Here is a 22,423-nt window from a genome sequence, read left to right on the forward strand (position 1 = left end):
TAACACCAGCAAAAGTGGGTGTCAGGAATTTTACTTTTTGAAATATGGTGCTCTCTTTTTTTAGGAAGACCCCAGAATTGCTGAGCTAAACCCACCAGAATTGTTAAGGTTTTGGGGGGGACGAAGCCAAATTGTTGAGGAAACCTAAACCCCAAAACAGTGATTTTAGCCTTTCGGGGCGGTTTCCGCTGCTTTTCCCATCCCGTTGCCACACATCCGGGTTTCCCAATTCGGCAAAATTCCCCCCACGCCATTTTACACCCGAAAACCAGGACAGGCCAGGAATTTCTCCTGACGCAGCAGGGCGAGCCTCGCAGAGCCCCGGCGCGAACCAACACATGTACCAATTACCCTCCTCCCTGACTCGCAACCCTGACACTGCCTTGCCATAGCTCCTCCCCACGGGCAGAGGCCGCTGTGGGCGACGCCGAGGCCTACCCGCACCCCTTCTTCCGCCTCGCTTGGGCCGCTCTAGCAGCCCGTGGCGCTGGAGGAAGCGAGCGGGGGAGGGGGAGCCAGGCCGCGGCGTGAGGGGACTACCGCGAGGAAGAGGAGGAGAAGGAGGAAGAAGCGGCGGCGGCGGGGCGGCTGAGCGGGGGCGGGCCTCCCCGTCGCCCCGGCCCAGGCGCCCAGGGACGGCGGGGGCAGCATGGCCGCCAGCCTATGGATGGGAGACGTGAGTGAGCCAAGGGCCGCGGCGGCGGCGGGGCGAAGTTTGGTGGGCGGCGGAGGGAGGGGACGGGCGGGCGGGCGACGCCCACCGCTGTCTGTGCCGCAGGGCGCGCTTCCCTCCCTTTCCCGCACGCTCCGCTGCAGTTTCCTCAGCCTTGCCTTCCATTGGATGCTCTTCGCGGGCAGAGCCTTCTTTGCTCCGAAGCCGTTTTCCCCCGCGGCCTTTCCCCCCCAGCGGACGTTTCCCCTGAATCTGCAGGCGCCTATAGAGGAGGCTGCGTAGTAGCCTCGCCGAAGATTAGGCCGTAATAAATCGTTTCGAGGCTCCTTGGTGGTAGCTCTGCTCAGAGTAGACCCGCGAAAGCCTGAGTTAACTCCTCCTGCCCGCGAATTTCAGCGGGTCCACTTGGGAGGGTGCAACCCTTTCTGCTGCTGGGCGGGGGAATCGTTGTTTTCTCAGCATCGTCGTCACCTCAAGCTTTATAAGGTGCCACAAGGACACTGGTGCTGCCAGTGACGGATTTACATACAGTATAGGCTAAACAAGCTATAGCTTAGGGCCCCAGTCTCTTGGGGGGCCCCAAAAAAAATTAAAGGAAAAGAAACTGGATGTACATTTCCAAAATATAAGATAAAAAACAAATAAAATAAAACCTACATACAGCAACAGTGTTTTGTGTTGTGTAGGCTCCTACAATGTAAGTAATGGGCCCCGCCTGCTCCCTAAAATATCACTCATTTGCTCATTTCTATATATAGGGTGCCTACATTCTGCATGGACTGGTTACATGGCAGCACGTGCAAATGGCTTTAGATACCTATTAGGTCCATAAATTACCATATAGCAAAGGGTAAAGGGACCCCTGACCATTTGGTCCAGTCGTGACTGACTCGGGTTGCAGCGTTCATCTCACTTTATTGACCGAGGGAGCCAGCGTACAGCTTCTGGGTCATGTGGCCAGCATGACTAAGCCGCTTCTGGCAAACCAGAGCAGTGCACGGAAACACCGTTTATCTTCCTGCCGGAGCGGTACCTATTTATCTACTTGCACTTTGATGTACTTTCGAACTGCTAGGTTGGTAGGAGCAGGGACTGAGCAACGGGAGCTCACCCCTTTGTGGGGATTCGACCTTATGATCAGCAAGTCCTAGGCTCTGTGGTTTAACCCACAGCACCACCCGCGTCCCACCATATAGCATACATTGACAAAGGACAGCTGGACATATAAAGGGCTCCATTACCTTCAGTAGCTTAGGACCTCATCAAACCTAAATCCAGCCCTGGTGGTACTTTAAGGTGATCTGCAGTCTTGCTCTGCGTTTGCAGTTCAGTAAGGTGCTCTGCTGTTGGCTAGGAGAACAAGGGTAGCTGGTGGGGTTTGCGCTCCCTGTTGAACAGAAAGGAAATAATGGTCAGCAAAAAGTCCGGCCAGGTCACATCCATACACCAGAGGATTACCTTTCAAGGCACATGCCGATTTTTGAATAGCTGCCACTTCCTCTGCTCATTTTTCTTGGGCTCCTGTGGATCAACTCCATTTTTCCTCTGCCCAACCCTGCGGCGGCGCCCCACCCCCCTACCACCAAGACAGAAAGGAGTGTCACTTTTCAAAATGATGTGGGTTAAAGTCAGGATTCGGTGGAATTAATCTTGAAAAGTACATTGAATTGAATGGGTGAAAGAGCATCACTTTTTTTGACTTCCTCTTTCAGCTTCTCAAGGGAGGGAAAAATAACCATCCTAATCACCTCATGACTGAAGGGGCTGTGTAGGGTTTTGTGAGTTCCAAGGGCAACACTATGCTTACAGGTGCCATGTTTGACACCCCTGTGGTACAGTGAATTGTACAAGATTGTGTAAACTACTAGCCTAACATCCATAGGCTACAAAGAATTGCATGCAATGTCATTTGTGTGTGTGCGTATGTGTGTGTGGCAAAAATCAATTGCCAGGCCTTGCACTTGCAGAAGTTCAGCCATATGTATTCCAGTTGCTTGGAATCACAAGTCAGGAAAGTTCTGTTTCACTCAGGTACTGTTTTGGGGATATCTATGGCATTTGGTTGCTCGGTCCCAGCGCCTGCCAACCTAGCAGTTCGAAAGCACCCCCGGGTGCAAGTAGATAAATAGGGACCGCTTACTGGCGGGAAGGTAAACAGCGTTCCGTGTGCTGCACTGGCTTGCCAGATGCAGCTTGTCACACTGGCCACGTGACCCGGAAGTGTCTCCGGACAGCGCTGGCCCTCGGCCTCTTGAGTGAGATGGGCGCACAACCCTAGAGTCTGTCAAGACTGGCCCGTACGGGCAGGGGTACCTTTACCTTTACCTTTTTATGGCATTTGGTTGGCCACTATGAGAACAAGATGCTGTAACAGATGGGTCATTTGTCTGATCCAGCAGAACATACTTTATTTTCAGTTAAAATTGATAAAAATGACTGGGTAAGGGTGGCAAACTAGGCTAGAAGACCCAGATTCAAGTCATCCACAAAACTTTTAAGGAATCTTGAGCCACTAACTGCCTTGCAGGATTGTTGTGAGAATTAGAAAGGGCCTTGAGTTTTGTGGAAGACATGGGGTAATAATTATGATGATGATGATTAGATTTTGGGACTACCTAAAGGGGGGATTTTACATGGAAGGAGTGTTGAGCTGAGAGTAATTTAGATCTACATGCACATTGGTTATCTGGAGTTTACATGACCATTGTGGTTGGAAACCTCTGCACACTTAACTTTGGAGTGATTCCCGCTGAACTCAGTGGGACTTACTTGAGTAAACATGCATAGGATGGCACTGTAACTCAATGCCAGAAGATGTGATGGCCTAGGCTTCCGTGGCTTTAGATGGGGATTGTTGCCTTCTTGGACTGAGTTGTACTCTTGGTCTGATCCAGCAGGGCTCTTCATTTGTCTTTACGAGTAAGTGGTTCTTGGAATGTGGAGTGTAGGGTCCTTGTAGGTTTAGTGATATTCCTTCCTCTCCCAAATACCTTGCAAATCTTATGAATTGGCAAGTATGCCAGTAAAAGCCCTAATATGTTCATACTGTTTTTCATCTGCAGTGAGACTGCGGCACTCCTGATGTTGACGGACAAAAACTTGCATCATCCCTGACCACCAGGCATGCTGGCTGGGGCTGATGGGAGTTGGAGTCCAACATTGTATGAAAGGACATGTATTCCACATCTCTGTTGTACTATATGGGCCAATTTGACCAGGAACCTTACAGATACCTTGTGCCTTCCATCAGTGTACCGCTTTACTTTATTTGCTTAGCTTGTAATCAAGTTTGCTGTGCTCCGAGAGCGCAAAGCTGCTGCAGGTTTACTAACCTCCCTGTTCCTAGCCATCTTGTGCCTCCCTGCATAGAGTTACTTCCTTCATACTTTAGCACACGTCATTCTGATAACTGGTGTACACATACACACCTCCTTAGGCTCTGTTGCCTACAGGCCACAAGGTGCCACTCACCTTTTTAAAATGCTTCTTAATTTTGTACAGATCTTTCTGTATGGCTGCATTACCTTACTTTCTCTTTTTTTCTTTTCCCTCTGTAGCTGGAGCCGTACATGGACGAGAATTTCATTTCGAGAGCCTTTGCTACTATGGGAGAGCTAGTTCTGAGTGTAAAAATCATTCGGAATAGGTTGACAGGGTATTTATCTGTATTTTGTGTACTACTCACCTGGTATGCATGTTGAGGGTGGGGTGTTTCACAATACATATACAGACAAAAGCTGTGTTCCTGGAGTTAAGATCGGGATACAGATTGTTTGAACAGATGTTTTGAACTGCCCACCTCCTATTTGTCTATGGCTAAATGCTGCCACATAATTTGTGAAGCCAAGAATGCCTTATTTTGGGGATGACCTACTGTTCAGGGCAGAGGTGGGGAACCTGTAGCCGTCCAGATGTTGTTGGATTCTAGCTCAGATCAGTCCCAGGCAGCATGGATCAGAACAGTTGAGGTCCAGCAGTCTATGTATGCCAACACGTTTCCCACCCATGTGTGTGTTGTGTGTTCATGCATGAGAAAGAGATGGGTCATGAGTAATCAATAACATTGATTAAGAAAACCTTTAATCAGAACAATAACCACAAAAACCTATTGAAACAGATATAAAATTTGACTGGTCATTAAATGCAAAGTTAGGATCATACAGATTCATAGTAAAGAAATGAAATGGCAGAAGATACTAAAATAGCACATCCCAGGTTATGACTTTAAGAATTTTGGTAAATAAAATAGTTTTAATCTGGTGCTTAAATGAGTCTAGCACAAGTGCCTTCCTAACTTGTGCTGGAGAGGTTACTACACAAATAGCATGGTAGTATGAAAACACTATCCTATTGGTCATCAATTGAAAGGTTCATAGAAATGAAGCATAGCATTTTTCACTAGTCAGTTCAAAACTAATGTCTTATTAAATGTTTCCTTTCTTGTTTCTTTTCTTCCAGGATTCCAGCAGGCTATTGCTTTGTAGAATTTGCTGACTTGGCCACTGCAGAAAAATGTTTACATAAAATCAACGGGAAACCTCTTCCTGGTGCCACACCAGTAAGTAAATCACTGTAATTCCCTGCTAGGCACATTAATGGATGGTCAATTTAACTGGACACCCTTGGGAGAAAGAGTGTGCCCTTGTAATGAGAGCAGCCAGAAATCTCTCTCTGCCACTTTATGTCTTACTGCAGATATTATAATGGAGTAAGGAACGCTTTGATCCTCCCACTTTGAAAGCATTTACATGGTAGACCAATGGATGTTAAAATGCTGCATGAATATATTCCTAGAAGCTTAGCCCTTAAATTTGTTATCCAAGATTAAGAGCTCATATAATCTCAGAGTGAGGTTTGGATGAATGTGTTTTATTTGTATTGTGCTTCTTGCTCTTTGTAACATTTCATGTTGTTCGGGGATTCTCTTTTTTTTTTTACAAAATATTTATTAATTTTTTTTGAAATATAACAGTAAAAAGAAAAAAGAAAAAAAGAAAAATACAAAATAAAAACAGTTAAAAACATACATTTTTCCTTTTACTTATTTTCTTTTAACTTATTTCCCGGACCTCCTCATACCTCCCTTTTTTGTATTCCACTTCAATTTATTGGTTCAGCAAATCCTTACCATCATGTTGTTCGGGGATTCTCAGTCTGCTGTAGGAAAGGCTGCCAAAATTTCCATATGATGATGCTCAGTTGCCTAATAACCTGTATGTTGAATCTGTGTTGAATATTTCCACAGCAGTGTGTGTGTGCCTTTTCCTAGTGAGCTGTAAACTGAAATGTGGAGGGCATACATGTACTCAATTTCTTTCTCTCTCTTTTTTTAACTGTTTCAGACAAAGCGATTTAAATTAAACTATGCCACATACGGAAAGCAGCCTGACAACAGGTAAGTCAAATACTATGAAAACTTATCAAATGTTTGCCAAAGCATCTGCACTGTCATTGTTGAAGGATGATAGTTTCCTGTTGTATAGAGTTTCTATTAGGCTCAATTCTATCTTGCAAAGAATTCCTTAACAAATAAGATTTGCTTGGAAAGTATACCTGCTAAAAATGCATTAAATAATCATTAAATGTTTCATACAAACCTTAAAATAAGTAAAAACCGCTTTACATATATGTATCTCTAAGAATTATAATCTTTTTTGCCACTGGACTTGTTTAATAATAATAACAACAATAATAATAATTTTATTATTTCTACCCTGCCCATCTGGCTGGGTTTCCCCAGCCACTCTGAGCGGCTTCCAACAGAAGGTTAAAAATACATAAAATGACTTGTTACTTAAGACAAGAAAATTTGAAAGTGAAGGCAAGTAGTTAAGTCAGTCACATCAAGTGAATTTGCCAGCTTGCGCCCATCATTAGTTTTACAGAAAAATAAAAAGAGTGTCCCATGACTTCATTTTCCTAATGACCAATTCATCATTAATGTTGTTGTATTATTACTATTCTCAAGCTGCTTTTATTTTCCTCTTTAGCCCAGAATATTCACTATTTGTAGGAGATCTATCCCCTGATGTAGATGATGGGATGATATATGAGTTCTTTGTAAAAGTGTACCCGTCATGTAGGGGCGGCAAAGTTGTCGTGGACCAGACGGGAGTTTCCAAGTAAGCTTCTTCTTTCTGCATTTGGTACTGAATGGAGGTGGGATGGGGAAAGTATCTAATGCAAAGAGGTTTTTACTGCCCATAAATTAGTAAAGAGGAATGGGGTTCTGATTATTTTGCATTAAGTGCTCACATACTAACAAAGGGGAAGGGAAGGGAAATAAACTTGTGTAAATATAAAAAATACTCATGTTTTATTTTACTTGGTTCATAAATGATGGTGTTAAGGCTTCTGTTTTGTGTGTGTTTTTAGTATATCACTACAAACTGTTCTGATTATGCCATGTTTATTGGAGTGGCCTGAGAGACAGTTAAAATAATGTGTTTGTATCACTTCTTATGCACAAGCTGTTTCAGTCAGAAGCATTTAAGGTTAGATGAAGTCACACTGATATTTTTCCTGGATCAGCAACTTAAGTGTAGGGCAGTCCCAGCTTATGCAAATACAAGAGCATTTAACAGCAATAACATGTAGATTGGGTGCGGTGAACCTTTGGCCCTCCAGATGTTGCTGACCTACAACTCCCCATGGCTCCAGCAAACATGACAAATGGCCCAGGATGATGGCAGCTGTAGTTCAGCAACATCTGGAGAGTCAAAGGTTCTCCACATCTGGTGTGGATGCAGCCCTAGCATCTGCAGGCTGACCTGAAAGTTGTACCCACTCAGTGAATTTCTTGCCGTCTGAACCCAGCAGGTTTCAATCACTGAACTGCCATGTCCATGAATCTTTCAAGATTGCTGTTTTAAAGAAGCTTTCTCCCTTCCTTTGCACACCCTGGGATCCCACTTCATGTTGAGGGAATTCCCAAGCTACTGAGCTGCTTGTGATAGCTGTCCATTTCTTCCCCCCACCTCCAGTTTTTTAGGACTGAGCCAGGCAGGTAAATTCTCTGCAAATCCTTCCATTTTAAAGGGTGGTCCAGCTCCTTGATTCTGACCGAACCTTTGTCTTTTGCCAGAGGCTATGGTTTTGTGAAATTCTCAGATGAATTGGAACAGAAAAGAGCGCTGATAGAGTGCCAGGGGGCTGTTGGCCTTGGTTCTAAACCGATACGCTTGAGTGTTGCCATACCAAAAGCGTAAGTATGCTGCCTTAACTATATGGATAGAAAAGTGGAGAGGCTGATGTAATGGAACAGATTAGGGGGTGGGCTGGGAAAAAGATAAGTTTGAGTAAAGGAGATATAGGCCTAATTAAAGAATGAAGAGCAAAGGGAGCAGAGGATAGGAGAGAACTGGCAGGGTGAGGGTGAGAATGAGGGACAGACAGGGCCTAAGGAGAGGATGGGTGCTGTTGGCAAGAGATGAAGAGGAAGCTGAGCTGCTGAGGAGGCTGGCTAAGAATGAGAAAGCCTGTAAGAGTTAGCAGTACAGAAGAGACAATGGGCTGAACCATTACAAATGGCCGCTAGGTCAAGTGCAGTTTTTATAGCCCTAGAGAATATTGGGTTGGTTGGTTGGTTGGTTGGTTGGTTGGTTGGTTAAAAGTGTTCTGGTGTTGAAATCAAATCTGTTTCAATAGATATTCTTGTAGATTAAACTTCTTTTTACATACCCTGACATTTTTGTGATTCCCTCTTCCTTCTTCCCAAAGTAACCGTCTGAAGACAGTCGAGTACAACCAGATGTACAACTATAACTATAACCAGTACTACCAACAGTATCAGAACTACTATGCGCATTGGGGATATGATCAGAACACAGGCAGTTACAGCTATAGCTATCCACAGTACGGCTACACACAAAGCACCATGCAGGTAAGCGCTGAGCAAATTTGCAAGCTTGCTTATTTTTACATCAACGAGATCCTTGAGGCTGCAGTTGCATGCCCACTAGGGAGTGAGCCCTATTGCAACACAGTGGGGCATATTTCCAAGTGACATGCATAGAATTATGGAATTATTATTACGGAAGGTATGTGCAAAATAAATAACACAATTCCTTGTTTGAAGCAACTGTGGTTTATTAATGCCCAAAGCAGGCCAAACTAAATCACAGTTTGGCCTGTGTTTGGACATAACAAGCCACAGTTTAAATGAAGAAGCAGATGGCTCTGATTTCTATCTGGCACATGCCAGGAGGGAGTTTTCAAGCCAGACCAAAAAGCATCAGAGCACATTGAAAACAGAATTCAAAAACAGTAAAACAAGCTGTTTCAGCAGGTGAAGACGTGTATAAACCAAGTGAGCTAAGCAAGTCTCCCAGGGAAATATGGTCTGTGATGTTAGATGTGCTTTAAAAAAATATATATTCTGGTTCCCTAACCATTTGTCATTCTCCCTGTTGCAGAACTATGAAGAGGTTGGTGAAGATGCATTAGAAGGTAAGTTTGCCTATTGCAATTCTCTGTTAGAAATCAGCATCTGATTCTAAAGCACTCCAGTCAAGAGATGTTCTGGAGCAGCAGAACGGCTGCAGGAATGCAAACAGGAGAGGCAACCTGTTGCCCTTGGCCTAATTTCATGTGGATGGCAGGAAGTGGAGGGAAAGGTGTGGCAGAAAGAGGAAAGGGGGTGGCCCTGTCCATCACCTGTATGTACCTCCTTGAGAAATTACACCTGATAAATTGCAGCCCTTGACAGCGTAAAGGTTCCCCACCCCTGACATTTTGTTTTGTCTCACTTCCCTCTCTCAACGCATCACAGTAGGGTTTTGTACTCTCAGTACAGCATAGCTCCCTGTGCAAAATTTTCTGCAGGCTATGTCAGGAGAAAGATCTTTTGTTTCTGTTTTCGTGTGATTATGTACCACTTTACCTACAGTTTACCTAAAAGTTCTGCTGTGCAAAATAGAATGTTAAAAGTGACTTGCTGGTTTTGAGAAGTTTTGGAAAGACAGTTTTTCGAATTCTGACAGGCTGGGTCATCCGATCAAGCAAATTATTGTTACTGGCTACAAAGCAAAACAGGATTATAAAACCATAGTTTGAAGTTAGTTTAGTATCTTGATTTGTTCCAGAGCTGGTAATCGCAGACAAAATTGGAAACTGGTTAATTAGAGACTTCCTGACTTAATCATAGCTCATGTGGAGGGATGAGCAAAGGAGCTGTGCATACAGCAAAAATGCTCATTCATTCATATTTTGGGTTATGATCTTCTGAACCAACTTGGTTTCCAGATCATAATTTAAGCAATTCACCTTGCTTTCACCTGAGACTCACTCATGTGACTTTTAGAAGCCTCTGAAGGCAGCCCTGTTTAGGGAAAGTTTTTAATGTTTGATGTTTTATCGTGTTTTTAATGTTCTGTTGGGAGCTGCCTGGAGTGGCTGGGGAAACCCAGCCAGATGGGCAGGGTACAAATAAATTACAGTGGTACCTCGCAAGACGAATGCCTTGCAAGACGAAAAACGCGCAAGACGAAAGAGTTTTCCGTTTTTTGAGTCGTTCCGCAAGATGAATTTCCCTATGGGCTTGCTTCGCAAGACGAAACGTCTTGCGAGTTCTTGCGAGTTTGTTTCCTTTTTCTTAAAGCCGCTAAGCCATTAATAGCCGCTAAGCCGCTAATAGCCGTGCTTCGCAAGACGAAAAAACCGCAAGGCGAAGAGACTCGCGGAATGGATTAATTTCGTCTTGCGAGGCACCACTGTATTATTATTATTATTATTATTATTGTTGTTGTTGTTGTTATTATTATTTAGGCTTCCTTCCTTTTTCAGATCCAATGCCCCAGATGGATGTGGGAGAAGCGAACAAACAGTTCATGGAACAGAGCGAAGAACTCTACGATGCCTTGATAGAATGTCATTGGCAGCCTTTGGACAGTGTCTCTTCAGAGATTCAAGCCATGTAGTTGCCTTGCTAAACACGGCGTCTCCGAGCAACATGCCAGCGTGCCCTGGACTCTAGCCAAGCACACGAAGCCTGCAGCTGGGTTGCCCCCTCTTTTCCTCCAGATCGCTGACTCAGAAGAGTACAGAGGAGGGCTTGCAGCAGTTTCTGTATGTGCTGAGCCGGCAGAGGAGCATTTGTGGTCAAATCTATTCATGATGAAAATAGAACTCAGACACTTAGGTTTTTTTCCTTTTCTTTCTTTCTTTCTTTCTTTTTTTGGGGGGAGGCGTGTCTTGAGACAGACTTGTTAATCCTTGTCAAGGAGTTGTAATTTATAAACTTTTAAAAACAAGATGGTATGGTGGGAAAAATTTTACTTCCATGTACAATAAAAAAGTATCTTTTACACAAGAGGCAGGTTCTGGTGTTCTCCTCTGTGGTGCAAACAGGACTAGGAGTCACCAGAGATGGTTATAGGTATGTCCTGAGATGGTCATTCTTCTCCTGTCCTGAGAGATTCCCCCTAGAAGTGACTGCAGTGAAACTTTGCTATCTGAGGACAAATTCTTCTTTTTTTAATTCAGGGTGTTGGCAGATTTTAGCAAACCTGGTTATTTTCAGAGTCGGTTTCAACCTGTTTTAACTTACAACACCATCTTTTGTCAGAAGTTCCAGCTTCAGGCTGCATTGGGAAGTGTCTGAGCTGATGAGTGAGACTTGAATGTACAGTCATTGTTGGCCAGTCTTGCACGTTATTACAGTATAGATTAGAGCAGTCTTTGCTAACCTGGTGCTCTCCAGACGTTGTTGGACCAGGAACTCCAGTCCTGCAACATCTGGAGGGCCACAGGTTCCCCATCCCCAGTGTAGACAGTATTGAGCTAGGTGGGCCAGTCGCCTGCAGTTTCCTCTGTTTCCTGTGATAAGATTTTAGTAATGCCAAGGGCAAATACAAATATATGTATTGATTGGTAGTAGGTAACAGAACAGACAAAAAAGTTCCATGCTTCAGTGATATGGGACCCTGTGGCCCTCCAGATGTTGTTGGACTGTTTGCTGGTGTTGATGGGAGTTGAAGTCCAACAACTTCCAGAAGGCCATAAGTTCAACATCCCTGCTTTAATTTATGGAATTCAGTTGTGGTGAGGGCCATAGCCTTAGGCCCCATCTGCACATACATGAGAGCCAATGTGGTGTAGTGGTTAAGAGCGGTGGACTCGTAATCTGGTGAACCGGGTTCGCATCTCCGCTCCTCCACATGCAGCTGCTGGGTGACCTTGGGCTTCAAAGAAGAACTTCTTTGAAGTCTCTCAGCCCCACTCACCTCACAGAGTGTTTGTTGTTGGGGAGGAAGGGAAAGGAGAATGTTAGCCGCTTTGAGACTCCTTCGGATAGTGATAAAGCAGGATATCAAATCCAAACTCTTCTTCTTCTTCTACATTTAAACCACTTTAAACAAGTGCTGTCCCCACCCCAAAAAAGGTCCTCGGAACTGTATTTTGTTAAGGGTGCAGAGAATTGTTAGGAGACCCCTTTTTGCTCCACAGAACTACAATTTCCAGAGTTCACTAGGAAGAGGGATTGGCTGTTAAACTACTTTGGAAATTGTAGCTCTGTGGAAGGGTCTTCTAACAACTCTTTGCGGATAGAGTCTGCTGACTAGGAACAGCTCTCCAGCACTTAGGTTTTAGGTTAGGCTGAAAATTAGTAAGTAGCTCAAGGGTCATGTGAGTTTGAGAGAATGCCTCTTCTGAAAAGAGCCCTTCTGGGACAGACATCTACACACAATTCCCCCACCCCTGAATTGTTTGCTCTATTGACAGCAAATTTGTGCTGATTCATTAATCAACAAAAGTTCCTGTGATTAATTGGTGTAAGATGGCAACCCTAAACTTGCACGCTCCTTACTGGAAATAAGGCCCATTAGGCACAATTGTAAGTCCTACTCTGAGTAGACCCACTGAAATGCATGGGCATGACTAACTTTGGTCCATTAACTTCAAGAGGGTCTGCTCTGAACTTAGGTGGGGACAACCAAGTGGTACTTGCTTCTTCTGCATAAACATGCTTAGGATTGTGCCCTAAGATGACTTCCATTGAGTGACATTTCGTGCTTTAAAAGTGGAGTAAATCTCACTACCGCTAACAGGTACCACTCAAGGGTTGGAGAAGGGCTGTGGCCCATTGTTGGAGTACCTGCTTTGCTTAGAGCAAGTTTCCAAGTTCAGACTTTGGCAACTCCGCTTGAAAGGCTGAATCCCTGGAGATCTGCCGCAGGTTCTGTAAGAGCAGATGTGGGGAACCTTTGGCCTGCTGGATGTTGCTGAACTACGACTCCCACCAACACCAGCAAACATGGCCAATGGATAGAGATGATGGGAGTTGCAGTTCAGCAAGGTCTGGAGGGCCAAAGGTTTCCCACACCTGTGCTAAGAGAGTACTGGGTTTGACGGAACAGCCTTCATGTTCTAGCAGGCCATGTTTGAATTAGGCCATAAGGTGTTACCAGAGGGATTGCAGCTGAGTGTTAAACAAAGGAAGCTGCCTTATACGGAGACAGACAAATGGTCCACCTAGCTCAGCACTGTTTACACTGACAGGCAGCAGCTCTTTGTATCAGGTGGAGTCACTGTCAGCCCTGTGTGGAGATGCTGGTGATCAAACCTGGGATCTTCTGCATGCAGAACAGATATCCCAGTATCCTCTTCTAAAAACAGCCACAAAGAATGCTGGTAAGCCAAACCCGATGCAATTGTTCTGTGCAGGGCCTTGGGTTTCTGCCTCAATACACTGCTCTGCCACTTTGCTATGGCCCTGAAAGCACCAGTTTTGGCTGCAGAAGGTCCCAGCTTAAGTCTCTAACATTTCCAGGTAGGCTTGAGAGATACTCCTTGCCTGAAACCTTGGAGAGCTGCTGCGAGGTGGCACAGACCAGGGACGGGGATCCTGGTGCCTTCCAGATGTTGTTGGACCCCAACTCCCATCTGCCCCTGCCAGCCGTAGCTAATGGTCAGAGCTGATGGGAGTTGTAGTCCCAACAAAAGCGGTCTTAGCGACCCCTAGTCTAGAGAAACCACTGACCTAGATGCGTGAATGGTTTGACTGGCTTGTATAAGGCAGCTCTCTCTGTTCCTCTTCGTCCAGCAAATCTCGTGGGGGAAATGGAAAAAATATGCAAGAAAAAATGAATGCACCAAAGTGCTCAAGGCAGGGCTTTTGTTCGTGCTGATGTCTGCTACCACGGGGCAAGAGAACATTGGCCTGGTGCGTTTGTTGTGCCTGACTATTATTTTTTTTGTGTCTACAGAGGCGGAAGACGAAAGAAGAACGGCCTTTAAAAAGGCAGCTGCTCAATAAAACTACATCTCCCAAGAGCCTTTGCGACGCCGCTTTTCAAAGGAGCCAATCGGAGACAGCCTTGGTGGGCCGATGCTATAAAAGGCCGTGCCGGAGGGGTGTTCTTTCTTTCTCCCACCCCCTTCCGTTAGCATGTAGTTCGATGGATGGAGGTTAGTAGTTTTCTTTTACCTAAAAAGCGGGGGGTGCTATGCAATCGGTCGCCATCCTCCTCCGTTTTGGGGGTGATTCCTATTTGGACTCTTGATAGCGCTACTGGAGGTTTTGTGCTGCCTATTTCGGAGTGGATTTTGAAAGCCAGCCCAGGGACACGATTGCCAGGCGTGGTTTTTGAGTAGCTGCAATATTGGCTGCTCCCTGCGGCCGCCACCCGCGTAAGAATTCCTGCGCCCCGTGCCTGGCGTGGGTTGGAGATCATGCGGGAAAGGGAGTCGCGTGTGTCTCTTGTCTGCTTTGTTGTAGCCTTAGGATGGGACGCCCGAAAGGGCGCCGTTGTTAGGGGCACGCCCCATCCAAGCTTAAAACGGTCCAGAGATGCATTATAAGCTCATCAACTATTTAAACTAGTATCATACTGGGTGAAATATGTACGTCACCTTGAGCTCCTTTGAGAAGAAGGTAGGAAACAAATGCAGTAAATAAATAGAAATAATATACTACTTTAAGCCCCCCTCCCCCTCCCGGATTGGTTTAACAAGCAATCCAGAATTGCCTGGGAGGTGGGGAGTTGTATCTCTGCAAGGGGAATAGGGTCTTTTAACAACTCTCAAGCGCCCTCAACAAACTACAGTTCCAGGATTCTTTGGGGGAAGCCGGGGCAGTTTAACGTGATCTATTGCTTCTTTAAATCTATAGTGCAGGTGGAGCCTAAAATCTGGCATTTAAAGGGCGAGATTTCTGCATTGCCGGGGGGGGGAGGGATTGGACTAGATGACCCTCGTGGACCCTACCAAATCTACAGTTTTATGATTCTTTTATTCTAGTCCACAAGCTTGTAGCTGTATTTATTTTGAATGTTTGTTACAATACACACAGTGGAACTGGAGGTGGCGTACGTTGTTTGGAGCCTAGGGAGGCCTTCCCTAATATGCACCTGCTCCTTTTTGGCAGGAGATGCTGAAGATTGAACTAGGCAAATGGCAGTATCTGCATGGGGCAGCATGCATTCTACATGCATAGAGCAGATGCATGTAAGATCACAGGTGCAATCCTTGGCATCTCGTGTGTGTGTATAAAGACTTCATTCTGAAACCCTGCAGAGCAGCTGTCTTATCTGTGTAATAAGCAGTGCTGAGCTAGAACTCTCTTAATCACTCTGCACCTTTAATGAGCTACAATTCTCAGGATTCTTCGAGGCAAGCCATGTTTAAGGTCATGATCCTGCTTTGAATTCATAGAGCAGATGAGGCCTTTGTTCCTTAAGGCTGCAGATCCTGGGTCTAAAGATTTGTATCATACTGCAGTGTCTGGAAATTCCGATAGAGCAGCTTAAGATGTGCTGTGGTTCCCTCCAAGCATTTTACACTCTCTCCCTTACTTACCCCCCCCCCATTTTGCTTTTATTGTATTTTTATTTTGGCTCCTGTCGTTTTGAGTTGGGAAGCTGATGCATAAATGCAGTAGTCTTGTGGGCGGGGAGTGAGAGACTATTTTTCACTGTCTCCCAATTTGCACTGCTTGAATTGTGTGTCAGGGTAACTATTCTGTAGCCACACAGCCATGCTGCCCAACGTTGATAGGCAAGTTGGGGGGGGGTTGAATTTTTCAGTATTCCTGTTTTCTCCCCCATGAATTGCTAGTCACACGCAGACACTTCTTTCCTGCCTACTGTGTGCAGTGCTGCCAGCTTCTTAACTGGTTCTCAGAAACTCCTTTTTAAGTTGCAGTTTTGCCATTGCATGGAAATGAACAATATTGCCAGCACATTGCTGCAGACCACCTTGCTGCCAAGGCATAGTGACAGGGGAAAACCCAAGCTGTTGATGCTCTTTTACTTTATAGTAGCCTGTTTTTAGATTTGCCATGAGAGTGTCTTTAAACCTCTTTCGTTGTCCACCAGTATTTCGCTTTCCATTCCTAAGTTGGGAATAGAGCAGTTGTTTTGGACGGCAGTAATCAGGCACCCAAACAACATGGCCAGTCCAACGAAGTTGATGTTGAAGAACCATTGTTGGACTGGGGCCTGGCTGACCAGGGTTCAAATCCCTATTTGGCCCTGAAGCTCACTGGCTGACTTTGGGCTGGTCACTGCCTCTCTGCTTAACCTGCCTCGCAGGGTTGTTGTGAGGATTTAGAGGGTGGAGAACCATTTATGCCATCTTGAGCTCCTTAGAGAAAAAGGCAGGGGGTATAAATGCAATAAATGAATAAGTATTGGGTGCCCAAGGTGGTATTCCTGCAGTTTTTCCTTGTGACCTCATGCTGCTTGTTTTCTGTTTCAGACATGAATGCAGGGCACTGCAGAAAAGACCAGAAATGGTTTGCAGATTGGATTGGCCTTACTGTCTTGCTGCGCTGAGAATAAAGCAGGTATCACAACACTGAGCCATGCCACAGGCCACTGTCTGGGGGAACTGGAGAAGTGCATGCTTGGCTGGCTTTGCCTTATCCCAGCTTTTCCATCCTGCTGCCTTCCAGATGTTAAATTACAGCTGCTATCATCCCTGATCATGACCCATGCTGTAGGGGGCGGGTGGCAGTTCTAGTCCCAAACAACTGGACGGCACCAGGTTGGGAGCACTGCTTCATTCAGGGATGTCCCCTGGGAAACTTGCATCGATAAAAAGTGCAGTGTATAAAACAATGCTGTTGACAAGATAACAGTAGCAATTCCCCCTTTTGTCTTTGCAGATGACCTGGCCAGCAGGCTGACTGTTCTGATGGCAAGTCTAAACAGGAGCATGCCTTCATTTCCAGTAGGCTAAGTTGGCCCCCACCATTCGCTGTTCTGTCAATACAGGAAGCCCACAACTTATTGGAGAGTTCAAACACATTGTGTTCCATGGTGCGTAAGATTGCCAAAATCTTTTCCCCCAGATTTTCTCCCCCCCCCCCTTTTTTTTTTTTTTGCCAAGCACTTAAGCCAGTGGTGGCCAAACTTGGCCCTCCAGCTGTTTTTGGACTGCAATTCCCATCATCCCTAGCTAACAGGACCAGTGGTCAGAGATGATGGGAATTGTAGTCCCAAAACAGTTGGAGGGCCAGGTTTGGCCACCACTGGCTTAAGCTAAATGGCATGTAAGTTGCAGGCTTACTGTATTATATCTTGCTTGTGGGGCTTCTTGAGTTAGTTTGGTTGATGGCTGGAGCAGGGGAGGAGTTTGGTGCAATTTCATCAAACTTTTCCTCTGGAACCAGATGGATAAGGAGCCAACACTTTCCTTTCAACACCCCCTCACGGCCCTATCGAAGCTGTGTCTGCCTCATGTGGCTGATGTAGTCAAAAAGGTGCCAAAAGTAACATTTTTTTCCTTGACGGTCGCTGTTCGGTTTCTTCCCTTATAACTGCCCAGCAACACTTTCAGGAAAATACATATTTGTCATGGTGCTCAAGGGGGGGGGGTGCACTGTGAAATTTGTTAGCTATGAATCCAAGAAGAGGGATTGCTTTTTAGATAATGTGGCATGTGACAAACATTCTGCAGCAAAGAGCCAAGGTGATGATGTGGTTAGAGCAGCCTTCCCCAAGCTGGTGCCCTCCAGATGGACTAGGAACATAAGAAGCTGCTTTATATGGAGTCAGACCCCTGGTCCATCTGGCTTTAGTATGATCTGTGTTGACCAGCATAGGCTGTGCCACTGATCTCTGCAAACTGAGAATTGAGATAGCACTTGCAGACCTAGAAAGAACATAATGGGTGTTTTTTACTTAAATTGCCCATGCCTCAATTTCAAACCAAAAAGATTGGTGCGTGAACAAAGCTAAAGCACACAAGTGCATATCTAACTCAATGAAGAAACATGCAAATATTTTCTGCTGCAGTGGGACACTTAATTTCTTTCGGCCTTTTAAAAATGAAAATTAAGAATGACATTGACCCTCCCAGAATTATTACTGTAATACAGTGGTACCTCAGGTTACAGACTCCACTAACCCAGAAATAGTACTTCAGGTTAAGAACTTTGCTTCAGGGTGAGAACAGAAATTGTTCTCCAGCGGCGCAGCAGCAGCAGGAGGCCCCATTAGCTAAAGTGGTGCTTCAGGTTAAGAACAGTTTCAGGTTAAGTACGGACCTCCGGAACGAATTAAGTACTTAACCTGAGGTACCACTGTACTGATGATTTCCATAGCACTGTCAATGTGCATGCCGCTCTGCAAAGTACAGTAAGACAGCCATTGTGGCTTTTAGATGTTCTGGTTTGCAACATTCGTCAGCCCCAGACACCATAGCCATAACTGGAGGGCACTGGTTTGGCAAGGTGGCTGTATAAAGAAGAGTATGTTTATATAAACAAAAGCATTGGGAATGCTTCTCCCATCTCATCTCTGCTCTCCATATCCCTATTAAAGGAATGAGAAGATGGAACGGCATTGGAAGTGTCTTCTCGTGGAAGTCTGTGAACTTTGAAGCACCCAGGTAGTAAATAAATAAAAAAGCACTGGCTGGTCCAGTCTTTCTTGTCAGGGGTTTGAAGATTGTGTTGTGATTCTGTAGTATCCGTATCCATTCAACTTTGTTCTTCTGCTGAGTAAGTGGGCTGCATGTTAAACCAAGAGCTATGGCTTAGCAAATAGCCACAGGATCTCCAACAACATGCAAGAACAAAATGGAAGAGACTTTGACTTCTCAGGCTTTATTAGCTGCAGATGTCACTCGACTCTCCTACACAGTTGCTTTCTGGGTGGCATGGACATGTATCTTGGTTTAAAAAAAATAAAATAACTACTTTAACCTTTTATATGTTCTTTATTCAAATATTGGGTGTCTCATTATTCAGCAGAGATCATCTGTAACCATTCAGTTCCTAAAAGGGATGTCCTTGTTGTGGTGTGACTCAGCCAGGTTAGCAGCCAATCCTTTAAGGTATTGTATACTTTATGCTCCTGATCGTTTGTTGATTTTTATATATTTATAAAATGTCAAGAAGGCCTGAGGTGAATTATTGCAGCTGCCTGTAGCCTCCCTATCCCTTTCCCATCAGATCTGAATACCGATCTTATGGTCAAAAAGGAGGGAAATTAAAATTTAAGTTGGCCCTAGTATCTTTGCTGGGACAAATCCTGCACTGAACTGGGCTGGCTTAAAACAATTTGTTTTGGAGTCCTCAGAATCTCTCAACTGTGCTGGTCCCACAGAATGACACCCAGCAGCTGCCAGTTAGTTGTCTTTAATTTATTTCCTATTTTCCTACTTCAGTGGGTGGTGCATGTGATCATCATTTTATCCTCAGAGCACCCCTGTGGAGTAGGCTAGTCTGAGGGCTAGTGATCGGCCTGGATATCTGCTTCATATTTTGAACTTGAGAGCTTTGTTTAGACCAGGCATGTCCCAACTCCCAAGAGAGTGCAATCTACTCCTGGTATAAAAAAACTGGTAGTGATCTACCCAAGGTGGCAACTGTCCAGAGGAATTGAGCTGGGGGGAGCAGAGTCTGAACTTTTTTGGGGTGGAGAACAGAGTTTTTGAGCTTTTTTTGAGGGGGGGAGTAGAGCAGCTGCTTTATTGTGATCGCTTTCTGTCATCCTGTGAGCTACCTGGGCCACCCCAGCAATCTACCAGTAGATTGCAATCTACCTGTTGGACATCCCTGGTTTAGACAAGTGAGCAGAGGAAGAAATCATGTCCTATTTTGATTTGCTTCTTTTGATGCAGCCATGCCTGTAGCATAAAGTCGATAAAAGGATTGCACAGGGGGGTGCATGCCTTTGATAAATCATGTATGTCACCCTAGGACTCCAGGTCAATTCCCATCATCATTGGCTGTGCTGGCTGGGGCTGATGGGAATTGTAGTCCCACTCAAGAGTAAGCCCCCTTGAACCTAATGGGACTTGGTTCTGATCACACATCATGATTCAGGATTGCATTGCAAGTTTTCCAGATATATGGCAGGAGTGATGGGAGTGTTGGTTCTACTACTACTACTATTGCCATTTTTATTATAGGACTGGAGATGCAGTATGCTGAGCTTCCATTCTCCTCCTGAAGAGCATTCCCATGTGGAACAGGCAGATTCAAAGGCGCCTCCAGCAATGTAAGTGCCTATTAACACAACAGTGGAAAAGGAACTTGGTCTTGTGTTAACAACAGTTCGTTGATGGATCTGTTTTAGGCAGGGGTCAGCAAACTTTCAGCAGGGGGCCGGTCCACTGTCCCTCAAACCTTTTGGTGGGCCGGACCATATTTAGAAGAAGAAGAAAAAGAAATTCCTATGCCCCAGAAATAACCCATAGATGCATTTTAAATAAAAGGACACATTCTACTCTTGTAAAAACACAGCTGATTCACTGGCCAGGTTTAGAAAGCGATTGGGCCAGATCCGGCCCCCGGACCTTAGGTTGCCTACCCATGGTTTTAAGCAATGTGTGGTCAACAGCCACCTTGTAGCAGCTTGGGAAGCACGTGGTTAGTCACAAGTGTGGAGTGCAGCAGCAGCAGCACCACCTCTGCCTGGTCTGTGATGACTCATTTTTCTAATGGTGACGGCTGGATGAATCCTGCGGATATGGGGCTGAGACCAAGCAGATAACATTGGCGGGGTTCTTTTCCAAAGGGCAAAGTCCATTGGTCTGTTTACTTCCTAGCTGTTGGGAGTGGCGCTCCCAATTCCTTCGTACCTGTTAAGTTTAGTTATTGGTTGGCTTTTTATTGTGGAGTGAAAGAATTGGCAGTTTTTTAGTTTTTAAATTAACGGAAGCTTTCCTTGTAATACGGCAACAGTAGCAGAGATGGGATGCCATCCTCCCAGCTATCCAATAGCCACCGTGAACCCATATGCAAGCTGGATTTGCAAGCAATAATATTTTAATTATTATTGCCTAGTTTGTACTGTAGAACTGATTATATGCTTGTTTCCACTTGGAACTTCCTAAGTGTTCTGTGATGTGGATTCTCATCTTTATAGAGGTGTAAATAACAGCAAACTTTTTAAAAAATTCTCCACAAATTAATAAACTTTCACTTCTTTTAGGTCTTCGAAGAGCGCTGAAGAAGTAGTGTCGTAAGCAGAGAAGTTCCTTGAGATTCTCTGTAATTGAAGTGCTTGTTTTTCTGTGATTGTGGAATTAAAGGAATTGTGTTTCGTACAATAAGAAAAGTGTTTGTTTGGTTTTTTTGCCACCTCTTTTGCAAAGTTTAAGCTGGCTTATTCCCAACAACCATAGTTAAGGTTTATCATACTTTTGGCTGGGTTTTTTGTGACATGGGAAGCTGTGGTTAATCAAAAACACAAGCAAAAGTTTCTCAACTGTTTTCAGCAGCGCCAGGACTGGGAAAGCTTTCTCGTGTAACTTTCTCATGGTGTGTGAAATTTGTGTAATGGGCCTTGTACCTTGGTTTTAACAAGGTCCTCATCTGCAGTGTGGTCATCACTTGATACAGTCATAGCTTCCCCTAAGAATCCCAGGAGCTGTGCTTTGTTAAACTCTCCCCTTGCAGAGCTTGCAATCCTTGGAGATCCCTGGGAAAGGACTGACTTTGAAATCACTCTGGGAACTGCAGCTCTGTGGGGAATAGAGGTCCCTTGACAACACTAAGCAGCCTTACGAGTATATCACCTGTGGGGCGAACAGCGTCCTTACAGTGGAGATGCCTTACATTCTCCAAAGGTAGCTCAATCCTACCCAGCAATGGCACACAAAACTACGCTTTGGAACAGATGATGCCCTATTTCTCAAATAAGACTTTAAAAACCCCAGTTAATGGGCAGAGTAAAACGAGAGCGTTTTTCTCTACGCTTTCTGACCCTGAAGCGTCAACATGCGGGGTTGGGGAACAAGGAGGTTCTTAATCTGCATTGCTGAGTCTGCACATGCCTTGGAGTTAACAAATGCATTGATAGCTACGAGTTTCTTTGCATGCATAACTGACTTTTCTAGAAATCTGCCCTTTTTTAAAAAAAAACACCAAAGAAATTCAAGGGCTGTGAGGCACTAGAATGGTAAATTTGTCCACTCTGATAGGGTTGGTGCACCCTATAATAAATACTCAAAAGTTTAAAGTCAACATGGGGTGGGAATTGTGTGACAAATATCTTGACTGTTGGGTCACCTATCAGTGGCATGAAGGTCCTGGAGAAAAGTGTTGCAAGACTATGATTGGGGGTGTAGATAGGCTACAGGGATCTGTTTGGGTTGGGTTTTGCCTTTTCCATGGAGAAATACAGAAGCCAGGGAAGTAAAAACTGAAAGGCAGCTATGGTGGGGTTGGAGGAATCCCACATTTCATTCACCTTTGGTCCTCCAGATGCTGCTGAACTATAGCTCCCATCATTCCTTGCCATGCTTCTCGGGCTTGATGGGAGTTAAGAGTTCTACAACCTTTGGAGACCTAATGGT

General features: G+C 44.9%; 2 protein-coding genes across 5 annotated transcripts in view; one reads left to right on the forward strand and one right to left on the reverse strand.

Moving 5' to 3' along the window:
• Positions 1-4,222, reverse strand: part of LOC308591293 (CCN family member 2-like) — a 32,583-nt gene extending 28,361 nt beyond the window's left edge. The window contains exon 1 of the mRNA XM_081202001.1: positions 832-4,222. The gene's annotated coding sequence lies outside the window, so the exon portion shown is untranslated. The remainder of the gene's footprint in view (positions 1-831) is intronic.
• Positions 473-21,183, forward strand: TRNAU1AP (tRNA selenocysteine 1 associated protein 1). Of its 4 annotated transcripts, none has more exons than XM_081202038.1 (15): positions 473-676; positions 4,231-4,328; positions 5,132-5,231; positions 6,016-6,068; positions 6,664-6,795; positions 7,758-7,877; positions 8,393-8,555; positions 9,088-9,121; positions 10,457-14,080; positions 16,370-16,457; positions 16,779-16,932; positions 18,439-18,505; positions 18,867-18,952; positions 20,033-20,121; positions 21,058-21,183. In XM_081202038.1, the coding sequence occupies exons 1-9, from the start codon at positions 650-652 to the stop codon at positions 10,588-10,590; spliced, it is 861 nt and encodes a 286-aa protein (XP_081058164.1). In that variant the 5' UTR covers positions 473-649; the 3' UTR covers positions 10,591-14,080; positions 16,370-16,457; positions 16,779-16,932; positions 18,439-18,505; positions 18,867-18,952; positions 20,033-20,121; positions 21,058-21,183. The 4 variants fall into 4 exon arrangements, with proteins under 4 accessions (XP_081058164.1, XP_081058165.1, XP_081058166.1 ...); XM_081202039.1 differs by having other exon boundaries at positions 18,870-18,952; XM_081202040.1 differs by lacking the exon at positions 16,779-16,932.
• Positions 21,184-22,423: the final 1,240 nt, after the last annotated feature.

This window comes from Podarcis bocagei, assembly GCF_964188305.1.
Source record: "Podarcis bocagei genome assembly, chromosome: 7".
NCBI lineage: Eukaryota > Metazoa > Chordata > Lepidosauria > Squamata > Lacertidae > Podarcis > Podarcis bocagei.

Excerpts from the sequence above, each read along its gene's own strand:
- TRNAU1AP (XM_081202038.1), top strand. The coding sequence starts at position 650 with ATGGCCGCCAGCCTATGGATGGGAGAC. Across the intron at positions 4,329-5,131 it reads ATTCGGAATAGGTTGACAGG|GATTCCAGCAGGCTATTGCT; the intron begins GTATTTATCTGT and ends CTTTTCTTCCAG. Across the intron at positions 5,232-6,015 it reads CTCTTCCTGGTGCCACACCA|ACAAAGCGATTTAAATTAAA; the intron begins GTAAGTAAATCA and ends TAACTGTTTCAG.